We start from the raw sequence: 14,023 nt of genomic DNA, 5'->3' as shown, positions 1-14,023 counted from the left end.
TGCTATTTAAAAAGTTTAATGACATTAGGGAACATGTAATAAAGATGGAGAGAACACAATTATGTGGCCAATATAACTTGTTGCTAAGTGCAGAAAACAGCACAAAACAACACATATGTTCATAACAATTAACTTTCCTTTTAGATGAAGAAAACAATGAAATAAGCAGTATAAATATGCAACAAAACAAGTGGCGAAATATTTTGAAAATTAAATAATTATTTTATTGATATTTTGCGTTGTTTCTATTTTATTCAAAATCTTGCGATATAGTTGGGAGGGGGATTTCTTTTTGACACTTATTACACATTCTGAATGTGGGACAAATGCTGACAGGTTAATAAGCACACTAAACACTGCACTTTTTTTAATATAAGTGTGTTTAACTCACAAACAAGACCCATTAAAAAAATATCATTTTATCATTATGAATTTTCAAGAATCTTATTTCATTTAAAAATAGTTTTTACTCATTAGGTTTAAAAAGAAAACAAAATGGATTCTATAAGTATATACTTATATAGTATATAGTATATTGATTTCCTATAATCTGACTCACAATTTTTCAAGTAAGAATTTTATTTTGTTTTCTATTTCATTAAAATACTGAAATAGGAAAGACAAACAGAGAATTATAACAGAGTATAAATGGGTGGTTTTATGAGTCAGTTGATATAATATTGGTTACAAAGTTAGATGTACATTGTCAACATTTAACAGAGTCTAAAATCCTTTTTAACAGCAAATTGCTTATAAATTACACACTACAAAACATAACATATTGACTTCAAATAAAGCTCTTCTTATGGAGAGAGTATCTGCACATATTTCTAACATTTACACTGTAAAATAATTTAAAATTAACAAAGTGTTCAAAACTTTCACTATAAAATAATTTTAAAATAACAGTGTTCAGCACTTGCAATCAGCAAAATTGTTTAATGCATGGAGATATGAGCAGTCGATCAGATTGGGCCAATGCTCATGTATGTACATACAGGAAATTATGTACATTAATAGTACAACTATACTGGGATCCTACCAACACAGTACTAGTAATACAAGGATTAAAACGTCCACAAAGATCATTTCTCCTCATTTCTTCTTACACTTTGTTTCAGAATGTTTTATCATTAAATACTTCTAAATCCTTTCATGTCTACAAGTGTACACCTGTACATATATGAATCAAGCACATTTCCTTAATTCAGATCTATTTATACCTATATACATTTCACACAATGCATTATCCAGATTTTCCCCAAGTAGCAAGAATGATTTTCCTTACAGTTGTACATGGGTGCACCAATAAAAATGTTAAAATAAGTTAGCAACTGGCGTATTTTCATTAACTGTTGCTATTTCTTCTCCAACCTATTTTTTTTTTTAAAGAAATGTGAAGAAGGCATGTGTCCTTTTGTTTTATGCCAGTTTATATCTGCATAACATAACTCGTATTCCTTTACATGCTGAACTTTTCTCACTTTCCAAGCAATAGACAAGGTCTTAGCACATTTCAATCCCTGCTAATACAACGAAAATATTGGTTTAAAACATTCATAACTTATATCAAGCAATAACTGTAACAGTTGTAAACTACATGCGTTTAACAAGGGCTGTATAATAATGTACACAAGCACGGACAACGTTTGAAACATGTTCATTTCTTAGCCTTTCCCTGAGCAGCCACTTTATCCATAGCAGCCTTCACTTGCGCTTCGTCAGCCAAATAGTAATGCTTAACAGGCCTGAGGTCTTTATTTAATTCATACACAAGAGGAATACCTGAAAAAGAAGAAGGATACGGTTAATGGTTAAGATTTTACACCAAATATAAAATAAAAACCTTATTCATCTGGAGGGGTATGATGTAGCTTAGTGTAGGAAGGAAATGTTTTATTTAACGACCCACTCAACACAACTTATTTACGGTTATATGGTGTCAGACATATGGTTAAGGACCATACAGATATGAGAGAGGAAACCTGCTATCGCCACTTCATGGGCTACTCTTTCCGATTAGCAGCAAGGGATCTTTTATATGCACCATCCCACAGACAGGATAGTACATACCACAGCCTTTATTACACCAGTTGTGGAGCACTGGCTGGAATAAGAATGCTCCACTGGCTGGAATAAGAAATAGCCCAATGGGCCCACCAACGGAAATCGATCCTAGATCGATCCCGTATCAGGCGGGCGCTGTACCACTGAGCTACATCCCGCCCCTTAGTGTAAGAATGTTTGCACAAGGTACAATAGGGACACAGGATCGATTCCCCTCGAAGTAACCCATTGGGTTTTTCCCATCCCAACTACTGCTTCATGACAGGCTATCAATGTGCTGCTCAGTTTTAGTGAAGTACATGTAAGAGATTCCTTGCTGCTGTTTGGTAGGAACAGCTTATGTGGAGGCAGCATATTTCCTTTCTTATAATCCAGGGCGGGATTTAGCTCAGTCGGCTGAGTGCTTGCAAGAAGTGCTTACGTCGCAGGATCGAACCACCTCGGTGGATCCATTCAGCTGATTGGGTTTTTTCTCTCATTCTAACCAGTGCACAAACAACTGGACAAAGGCCGTGGTATGTGCTTTCCTGTCTATGGGAAAGTGCATATAAAAGATCAGTTGATTCATTAGGAAAAATGTAGAGGGTTTCCTCCGATGACTATGAGTCAGAATTACCAAATGTTTGACATCCAATAACCGATGATTAATTAATCAATGAGCTCCAGTGGTGTCATTAAACAAAACAAACTTTACTTCTTATAATCCAAACCAATTGTCACAATAACTATACTATTTTAAACTATTTTGATGTCTTGATATACATTTTTATATTATACAAAAATGTATATCAAGACATCAAAATAGTTTAAAATGTTATTAAATACACATTCTGTTCCTTACAAAACACAAATCAGGACTTATGGTTACTGACTTTTCTTCCAATACTGAATGAAAAAAACCACCTTATTTTTTTAATCTGTTTTTCTCTAACCTTCAATTGCTTAACTCAAGGGAAGCAACTCTTTGGAGCACAACATCACAGCACATAGTGTTTCTTTTCAGTTTGTCATTACACAGCTGCAGTTGGGGAAAATCCTCACAAATTACATCACTATAGTTTAGGGTAATTTTTCTTTTCAGCAAAAAGCAGTTTTATTGTAAGATTTTCAATTATTTTTGCAAAACTGAAATAGCTTCTGTTTTTAAAAAAATGAAAACATACATAATGTCATCTGAAAATTGGCAAAACAAATTGGGTCTGGTTTTAACTTCACTTTACTATAAAGTTAATTTTTAATGAATATTTATTAAATTAGCAAATGAAGTGCATTAGCAAAATGTATCTACATACCAGTTGGAATATTGAGGCCTGGAATTTCCTCGTCACTCATGTTATCTAGATATTTAACCAGAGCTCTTAAACTGTTGCCATGTGCTGATATGATCACCTTCTTTCCTGACTGAAACACAAAAACAGTCATCACAAGATAAATCTTCTCATATATGCAGAAATATCACTGACACACTCAAAAATCACCTTCATTATAAAAAATATATATTTATCTACTTACATGTAATATACAGAGCATACTAACTATAGATATCACTTATCTTACAACAATTTGTTTCAAAACAGCTGATCCGAGGAGAATTCCTACCAGTGTATAAATTTACATGCTAAGGGGGGGGGGGGGGGGGGGGCTAAAAATTACTCTCCTTGAACTAGCTTCAGAAGAGTGATGGGGAGCGAGAGTGATAGCTCCCCTTAAATGGTGAGGTTTTCGTATTGTATCTAATTGCAACAGGTGTAATATTTTATTCTTACATTTCCTCAAATACTAAGTTTAAAAGAATTTTAACGGTCTTTTCCAACAAAAATGTATTTATTGCACTGATGCTTGCACCATTAATTTCTACATCATAAGTATCAAATGTTTTCAGGGGTGTTAATTTCATTGAGGAAGCCAATCCAGGACCCAGATTTTCAAAGCAATCTCAGCCTAAGAAATCGTAAAACTATTTATGTTATGATGTCACTATGGCGTGTTCTGTAGTGACATCACAACCTACAATGGTTTTACAATTTTATAGTGCTTAGATAGCTTCGAAAATATGGGTGCTGGCCTCTGACAATTGAAATTTAATCCAGGTAACTAATCTATAGTTTACGTAACCCGTTACAGGGCACAATATTTCACACGAACCATCGTTCTGTTCATGTCTGTCGCTTAAGCAACTTTAAACCTACGCAAACTACCAACCGGTTACCTGGTAAACTGTTACATTCTAAAATTAAACTAACAAATTTCAGAATCATCAGAACTTTATTTGCTATGCTAATATATTTTGTGTAACCAAGCAATTAGTTGCCCAGGTAAAACATCATGTGAACAGAGTTCCGGTTGTAACCCAAGATTTTGAAATATTGTCCCCTGCCATTATGTCCCTGTAAATGGTGCCATACATTGTGAACGAACAAAGAACAGGTAATGCAAAATTAGATTTGCATGTGCAATGCCCAAATAAAACAATTATTTTCACAAATTTTAGAGGCCTACAATCAACTATCTTTAAATCGATGACCATGTGACATCACAAATATTACACATTATTCTCTTTAAGAGATGTGCAAGAAACGTTAACATGACTGGGGGAAAAATATCCAGCAGAAATGATAATATTGATAAAATTACACATATAATGGTTTGATGGCTAAAATTAGAGTGCATTGTTATAATGAAGACAAAAAAATGCTTTGGCTCCCCACAAATATGGGGGTTTTTTTCTCCACACACCTTGATTGTTGGAACAATGACATCATACCAGAAGGGCAGTACTCGGTTTACAGTGTCCTTCAGGCATTCACATGCCGGAATCACACTTTTATCCAAGTCCTACAAAAACATAAAAAAAATCTAAAGTTATTGCATTTTAACAATATGAACGAGCATAATAATTTATATAAATATACATGTATCACTGCTTTTAACACAAAACTTTATGTACAAGATTTAGGTAAATTTTACCAACATCACTGAACAATACTGTTGAGTTATTTTCCCTTAATTTCCAAAGTGAATAACAAGCAATAAGTGCAATGAGAATCACATAGTTTTTATTTACAGTTTCTAATCTGTTGCTATTTTAAAAATATTTGACCCATGGGCCTAACTATTCACTGAAGGTGGCAAATATCCATATAGTAATGGGTGTAAAATATCAAAATTAATGTCCCCATACTTTTTATACAATTCCATATTCAATTAGATTATCGTTTTTGGGGGACACCCGATATACTTTCTCATAAACAGAACAGCACATGCCATCACCTTTGCCATACCAGTCATGGGGCACTGGTTTGAGAAGAAAAGGTTGAATAACATGTGTATAAATGTCACACAATAAAGAGTAAATACTTGAACAACATGTATTTATAACAAACAAGCAAATAAATAAAAACTTATTCCATACTGCATATTTGCGATCTTTTCCAGACCAGTGTTCGTCTTTCTCCGTGAGTGCTGGGGGTGGAGTATCATAAGAGCGACGCCATATCTAACAAACATAAAAAGGCGTAGTGAGTAGATGCATACAGATACAACAAACAAAAAACTAATATGTGAAGTCTTTAATTTTAAGCTGTACGTCAACGATTGTTAGGTTGCTATTATGCTAGTACATTACTACAACTGTTCTCATATATTTCTGATATCAGAATTTCATGTTACCAATAATTATTACCAGTTGTCAGCAATGTTATATTTACCCCCAATATATATTTGTGTATTCACTGTCATAATCACTGCGATTTAACATTATGGAACATTTCAAAATAATTAAGTATTAAAAGAACTATTTTGAGTTTGTAGCCATTTTAAAAGGTTTTTGGCAAATAAAATATTTTTACATAGTTATCAAAATTACAATTTACTTACATTTTCTTGCTTAGAATTGGAATAATTCTGGATAATAAATGCATTTCTGGACATCATGTTTTGTAGTTATTCCTGTAAGGATTTTTTTAAAACAACAGCCAAATGAAATTTGAAATAATTCAGCCAAAGGTAATTCCAAATGAATTTATCAGTATATTAATACTTTATATTTAAAACACGTTATGGTAAGATAGTAAAAGCAGAAAAAGGCTGTGTTTATTTTGTTGTGGGGAACAAACGGAACTCTTGATAGGGTTAAAAACTCTGGATAGTTCCTTTAAACTATAATTTAGTTATCAACATTTGTGTAAATCTAAAATAAAAGTTTGTTTTGTTTAAAGACAGCACTAGAACACATTGATTTATTAATAATCAGCTATTGAATGTCAAACAGTTGGTAATCTTGACATATAGTCATAAATAGGAAACATTACATTCTTCCATTAGTAGCAAAAAGATCTTTTATGTGCAGCATCCCACAGACAGGATAGTACATACCGCGACCTTTAATATACCAGTCGTGGTGCACTGGCTGGAATGAGAAATAGCCCAATGGGCCCATTGACAGGGATCGAGCCTAGACCGAACACGCATCAAGCAAGTGCTTTACCATTCGGCTATGTTCCGTCCCAAATCTAAAAGAATTCACCAACTTAAAATACTGATATTGTATAATTTAGGCCAGTGAGTAGTCAGTATAAAATTGTGTTTTAACAGACATGTATGTTAACTGTATTACTGATTCCCACCTTCACTTGTGCTTCACCATACTTGGCTGCAGTTTCCGATTTATTCAGACCCTGCAACCCTCCGTAATGTCGCTCATTGAGTCGCCAGTGTCGGATGACTGGGATCCAGTGATGGTCGGTCTGATCTTGAATGTAATACAGAGTTTTGATGGCTCTTTTCAATACACTGGTAAAGGCTACATCAAACGTGTACTTCTTTTCTTTCAGCATCTGAAACAACACATGTAACAAAGCAAACTTTGAATTAAAAAATATATTTTTAAATATTTCAGTTTGTGTTATGATGTAGCTATGCCAGCAGAAGGAAGGTCAGAATATTGACGTTGATTGAAGAAAAATTAACAATAAAATAAAAGAATAAACACAATATGAAAATTTAAAGACTCTTAAAGACTTTTATTACAATTCAAAGACTTTCAAAGACCTAAAAAAAATTTTTTCAAATTCAAAGACTTTCAAGTAATTTAAAGACCGCTACGAATCCTGTATTATGATTCAAAGGGTAAATAATACATTATAATCATATTACAACACAATCTCCCTGTACCGATTCACTTGGCAGTTGTCAGTTGGAAACCCTGATATCTTAGATTCGACTGGTTTTCTTAATGGAAAGACCTAACATTATTACACAACATTTAAATAATAACTAAACGTCTTTCATATTATGTATTTTCTTTATTTTATTACATTAAACTAGGTTGATGGAAGGAAGGAATGTTTTATTTAATGATGTACTCAAAACATTTTAATTAAGGTTATATTGTGTCAGACATATATATATGGTTACAGACAACACAGATATTGACAGAAAACCCACTGCCACAATGCAATGGGATACTCTTCATAATTGGGGGAAAACTACTCTTGTCTAGGTTATACCCGCTGGGAACTGCCCAATTCACCACTTAGATCTGAATATCTGTATGAGACAATTTTTATAAATTTGAACGAAGAAGAAGAATACCCCACTGGTGATGCCACATAGACAACTCTATAACAAACATTTACATACGATGTTCAGATATTTTCATTATGAGCAGATGCTATTGAAGGGGTGGATTTTTTGTTTAATAGGGTAGCTATAATAGTCCACTGAATATTAATTAACATGCATATTTGATATATATTAACGCTGTCTCTCAGAGAAACATTGGGTTACAGTACACCGTGTACTGGTTGAAACTTGAAACGGGCAAAAACCCACTGTGTCTGCCAATGTTTATGAATAAAAATTACTTTTAAAAATTAATTGTTTTATGGGGTTATAAAGTGTTCTATTAAGATACATTACTTATTTGTTTGAACTTATTGTTGTTGAAAATGGTTCTACATTATGAAGAAAAATTTCACAAATGATCAAGCAGATGACAATCAAATCTGATACAGGGAGACCTTGTCCAAAGGGACGTAGAAAGTGTGGTTCTTTCTACATCCGGATATTGTTACATACCCCATATATATAGCTGATATTCAAAACTTGTGGCACCATGTTTCAACCATGTTTCAACTGTGTCTCAACCGAAATAGTGCAACAAATGGACACACAAACCAAAAATGTATAACCTACTTTACTCACTAAATCCTGATTGAAGTAGGCCTAGAGGCCGGAGCCCGTCGATCTCGCCCAACGTCGATCTCGCCCGTGGCGAGATAGCCATAAATCCCATTTCTTATTGGGCAAAGTCACCGTACATATTATATTTAAATGGAAAGGATAAACAATGCCCTAACAGGAAAGGATGATATTTAGCGTGCTCACGCGCTGCGCAAGATTTGCATCTGTCAAAATAAAAGATAAATGTCATTTTATTTTGAGGAACCGATTAGGATATAACCACTTTTCACTAATACCAAAATGTCCGCTTCCAAAAATAGCCACTAATTTTAAAGAAAGTCTGCTTTGTTAACATTCTCTACCAGGATATGACATCGATGAAACATTTATTAAAGGCCAAATATATTTTTTTATTTGTGTTTCGGGGAACAGGAAAAATAGTTTTTGTTTGTTTACACTTTGTATGATTATGCCCATACATAAAAATTGGCCTCATTTGTTTCAGATAGTATACTTTTATACTTAATATTATTGTTCTTTATACATATTTTGTCTCCTATTATGTAAAAATTTCTATGTGATTCATATATAGAAATAAATGATTGATTGATTGTATTATTTTTGGTTGTTATATTATAAGTGTATATATGACATTAACAGTTTTATGTATTTTACGCTAATAAAAATATTATTTACATTACATTAAATTGTTTTTGTGTTTTTTGTATTCCAGAGACATTACAACAGTCAATGTTTTAAAACATACATAATTGTAAGCTTATTTTGAAAAGATGCCATCTTCACTTAGGCCATATGAATGTGTCTGTCACGGTACATGCTCTTAATTTGTTTTCGCCTGTGGCGATTTTACTTGTGTTGGAGGGCCGTGTGCAGTTTATTGCCCGTAGCCCAGGTGGCCAACTTGTTACGTAATACTTCTCGCGCGATTCTTGCGTTCCAATATGCACTTAGCGAGGTGTGGAGGCCATGTGGCGAGTAGTTACGTAATACCTCTGCGAGTGCGGTTTCGACGACCATGATTTTGGCGACGATGGCGTCAGTAGTCTGACGATCAGAGAGAAATAATACCGACTCTAAGAGAGTCAGACTATGAGATGATACGTGAGGTGCCGCCTTGTTCCCCCAGGCCAATTCTGATTTTGGAATAAATAGCTAGGATTTAGAGATATCTAGGAGAACGAATTTAGGACGGCTCCTGGGAACGTTAGTCCGTTTGGACTTTGGTAAATATCATTTCTGCTCTGTGTATAACCTTGATGTGATTGATGTGACTTAAATATTTTAATACTGTATTATACCAATATTCTTTAGACAGTGTCTTCGGTCATCTGACGAAGTAAATCGTAGACTTATTGTTCTAACATTATATGAGTATTTGGTAATATAAAGCTTAGCCAGTCATCCCAGCCGACCTGGGTAAACTGTAGGTTATTGTCTTTATTGTGATAAGTATTAATTCTGTGTTACAAGATTACTGAAGAGTAGTTAGGGTTAATTAAAAACATTAACCCGTTAGGAATAGAGCTGTAATTCCTTTATTAATTAAGTTCCCCAAGAAGCGTTCTAAATTATCACACGTTACTGAACGAGTAGTAAGGGTTAATTATAAATTAACCAGTTAGGAATGGTGTTGTAATTCCTTTATTAATTAACTTCTCCTGTAAGCGTTTCTCAATTATCACACGTGCGGGTGTGGTGTAACGGTGAAGTGATTCGCATATTGTGTAACTAGACACCCAGAGATTAACTAATTAAGTGATCAGTTCTGGGTTGTTATTATTGTTGTTATTAATTTACTACTACGGCTGTACATTTGTCAGCGTAGATTAATACAGATTCCAAAGTGTATTGTGTTTTTGTTGTGTTTTCTAGAGAACTAACGTGCTATATTATATATACTTTATATAAGATCGTATCTCTGATCATACCTAGAGACGAGCCATACTAGGTTTAACAGCCTGTTACAGAGAGATCTAATAGATATACAGTTAGGAGAGAGATTTTGATAATCGTGTTTTATTCGGTTACGGGAATTATAGAATCCCCGTGACAGTGTCGAATTTTGCAATGAAAGAAAATTGCGCTTAATGTTAAGTCAAACATTAATTAACTATGTTAGGATTTTGAGTGTTATGGATAATCAACAAATAGCTTACCAAACATTAATTGATTTTAATAATATATACATTTTAAACATTATTAATACAATCTAGTTACATCATAACCAGCTTCTACACAGAAGAAAAACATGTCGGAGATCTTGCCCAATCTGGCCAAGGTGTAAACATAAACTAACACAATCATCAATGAAAAACATTTTTAAAAAAACCACACCAACATGCACTGAATAAGAATAAGTCTATACATTAATTAATTTTAATAATATAAACATTCTAAACAGTGCCAATCCTTTATAAAATGTACGGCGATTTCGCCCAGTAGGAAATAGGATTTACGGCTATCTCGCCATGGGCGAGATCGACGTACTTCTAGAGGCCTACTTGCATTATTATTAAGAAAATAAATCTTCCAACAACAACAAAAATGTCCCCACCATTTTAAATTTGCTAAATAGATTGAAGCAACTCGCCCTGCACGCAAGAAACATATTGACTTAATGTGTCCCTTGTACTACGGACCTTGGGGGGGTGGGGGGGGGGGGGGGTGTCCATGCACAAAGGAATTAATGACAACATGCATACATAATGGAAATAAGTAGGGATCATTAATGCAATTAGCTCTATCTTATTTAATGAATTACACCTTACTATGAGCCACACATACACACACCGCCACACACATATCCACCTGTACTCAGAAACGACAATATTATTATATCGGAAATACATTACACCGGGACACTGAACTACCTTTCCAGCCGATATAGCTTCTTTTATACCAGTCTCGGACAAATCGGCGTCAAACCAGCCACAGAACAGATTTTTCTGGTTCCATTCACTCTCTCCGTGACGCACAAGAACTATGGTATAAGCTGTCATCTTGCAGGAATAAAATAATCGGGGGCAAACTACTGTTGTCAACTCTGTGACCTTCAGAAGTGTCCTTGTTGTCATAAAGGTGAAGGTTGTTCCGAGAAATTTAAAGCTGCAGTACCTAGAATATTTGTATTATTTAAGCATTTAGAATAGATTTTCCAGTTCCGTTTGGTACATATAAGGTCCACCACACCACTATCGTTTCGCTACGCTCACTTTACATTAACTAGTTCAACTACACGCATTGGCCAACTGTGTGGCGGGACGCCAATCCAACTGGGATTTTATGTTATTAAGTTTTAATTTTGCGCAGGCGCTGAGTTTCTCACGTGATATTGAAGAAATTTAAATGTATTGATTGAGGGGTCATCCAAAACATAATATTATATCCATAGACACGTGGTATAACACCCTACCTAGGCGCGGCGGAAGCAAGCAGACATTGAGGAGTCTGACTGAGATTGGAGTGGTTGATGATTTGAGAAAGTCTATCAGACTCTTCTTGCAGCGTCTGGCTAAGTTCAGCTAAAGTAGCCGGCAGCCGTTGACGTCGCCGTACACGTCTCCCGACCATGTCCCAGACGTACTCTATGAGGGAAAGGTCAGGGCTCATTGCTGGCCAATGGCCATGGCATTCTGCTAATGTTTTGCTGCTGAAGGTAGTCATTTACGATATGTGCACTGTGGGCCCGAGCACTGTCATCCTGAAACACAAACCGTCGACGGCGAACAAACGGGACAACAATCAATGCCAGTATGTTATCCCGGTAGTACTGACCAGTGGCCCTCAATTGGAGTGGTGTTCTGTCAGTCATAGTGATGCCACCCCACATTATAACTGAACCACAACCAAATCTGCCACATGGCCTGAGGTTGGCGTTTGTTTGGCGTTCATTTCGAGGTCGCCAAACGCGACCACGCTTATCCAAGAAGTCTAGAGTGATTCTGGACTCGCCAGAAAACATTACTAGAGACCATCGACGATTTCCCCAGTTTCGACGCTGTGTACACCAGTGGCGCCTGTTTACCATGTGGCGATTCGTTAACGGTGACACAGCAGGTGATCGCCGACCATGCAGATGAGCTGCATGTAGACGATTTCTAATTTCTGACCCGTCACTCGGACCCCAATAGATTGTTATAACTGTGTAGCGATTTGAGTCGCTGTTTGGGCTTGATTTCGTAGAACCTGGGTTCTGATGAATTGATCCTGGACTCGTGCGGTTGACCTGGGACACCCCGAACGAGGTCGATCGTCAACGTTTTGGGTCTGCTGGTATCTGTTCCATAGTCTGCAGATCACAGACGGCGAAACATTGAAAATGCCGGCTACATCACGCTGAATTCTACCAGTGTGTAACATTCCAATAGCCCTTAGGCGTTCTTCGTGTCGTAGACGCCACATCACTAATTCCAAGACAAACAATGCATAACATCCAAAGAACAAGGGTTAACTGATCATGAGATTCAGCAAAATTAACATTAGTAATCACTCAAACAGATTTATCGACGGTTCTGTGAAGAGTCAAGATCGCGAATTATATAGTTCCAATCTTTGGTAATGACATTTGCATTTTAAATTCCCCAACTTTTTTCTGAAGAGTATAATATCTAGTGGTGACTATTGGGGTTAGTATTACTATTGCAGTAGTATTGTAATAGTTATAATACTATTCATAATTGTGATAGTATCGCAATAGTGATAGTACTATTGCAATAGTATTGCAATAGTATCGTGAATTTTTAAATCGCTTGATAACAGTAATATGAATAGATATTTCGCAAAACTATTTACCTCACTCTTCCAATATATATGTATTTATGTATATATATATATATATATATATATATATATATATATATATATATATATATATATATATATATATATATATATATATATATATATATATATATATATATATATATATATATATATATATATATATATATATATTCTTTCTGGCATCTATGGCACCGAATCGCCAGCCACTTGCAGACTTACCACGATACCTTTTGAGCTATTGAGGCATCCATAAAAAGGATGCTCTTTAACACAACTATATGCATGGGTCGATTCCGCTTACGTGCATAAAACAGTGGACAGACCTGGCGCTGGCTAGTATGTATTGTATGAATATCTATATATTGTGTGTATGTCGAGGTTGACTGTAAACTTAATCCCCGTCGGTGGGTCCATTATGTTATTTCTCGTTCCACGACTGGTATATCAAAGGCCGTGGTATGTGCTATCCTGCCTGTGGGATGGTGGTGCATATAGGGGATCCCTTGCTGCGTTGGTAAAATATGGCGGGTTTCCTCTCATGACTGTGTGTTGGAGTTGCCAAATTTTTGACATTCAATCGTCGATGATTAATTAATCAATATGCTCCAGTGGTGTCGTTAAAAAAGAAGAAAGTATGTAGGTAGGTAGGTAGGGAGGTTGATAGGTAGGTAGGTAGGTAGGTAGGTAGGTAGGTAGGTAGGTATGTGTTTGTATGTGTGAGTATATGTGCGTATGTATGTATGTTTGTGTTTTTATGTGTGTCTGTGTTTATACTTAGTTATTGTGACGGCACATGCTCTTAATTTTGTTTTCGCCTGTGGCGATATTAATTGTTTTAGAGGGCCGTGTGCAGTTCCAATATGCAGTTAAGCCCAGGTGGGCAACTTGTTACGTAATACCTCTGCGCGACGGTCGTCGAGCTGTACTTTCCAATACACACCCGGACCAGCACATGTGGCCAGTAGTTACG

General features: G+C 35.5%; 1 protein-coding gene across 1 annotated transcript; it reads right to left on the bottom strand.

Annotated features, from left to right (window-relative positions):
* On the bottom strand, positions 1–11,486 carry LOC121383120 (probable phosphoglycerate mutase). The gene is made up of 6 exons (XM_041512914.1): positions 11,142–11,486; positions 6,693–6,902; positions 5,480–5,563; positions 4,804–4,902; positions 3,360–3,468; positions 1–1,785 (listed from the first exon to the last, which is right to left on the bottom strand). Exons 1-6 carry the CDS (start codon positions 11,343–11,345, stop codon positions 1,661–1,663), a joined length of 831 nt encoding a protein of 276 aa, XP_041368848.1. The 5' UTR covers positions 11,346–11,486; the 3' UTR covers positions 1–1,660.
* Between the last annotated feature and the right edge of the window lie 2,537 nt (positions 11,487–14,023).

This window comes from Gigantopelta aegis, chromosome 10 (assembly GCF_016097555.1).
Source record: "Gigantopelta aegis isolate Gae_Host chromosome 10, Gae_host_genome, whole genome shotgun sequence".
Classification (NCBI taxonomy): Eukaryota; Metazoa; Mollusca; class Gastropoda; order Neomphalida; family Peltospiridae; genus Gigantopelta; species Gigantopelta aegis.
The sequence above is the reverse complement of the archived record's forward strand: the minus strand, read 5'-3'. Positions and strand labels throughout refer to the sequence as shown.

Excerpts from the sequence above, each read along its gene's own strand:
- LOC121383120 (XM_041512914.1), bottom strand. The coding sequence starts at position 11,345 with ATGACAACAAGGACACTTCTGAAGGTCACAGAGTTGACAACAGTAGTT. Across the intron at positions 6,903-11,141 it reads AAGCTATATCGGCTGGAAAG|ATGCTGAAAGAAAAGAAGTA; the intron begins GTAGTTCAGTGT and ends GTGTTGTTTCAG. Across the intron at positions 4,903-5,479 it reads GAAAAGATCGCAAATATGCA|GACTTGGATAAAAGTGTGAT; the intron begins GTATGGAATAAG and ends ATGTTTTTGTAG.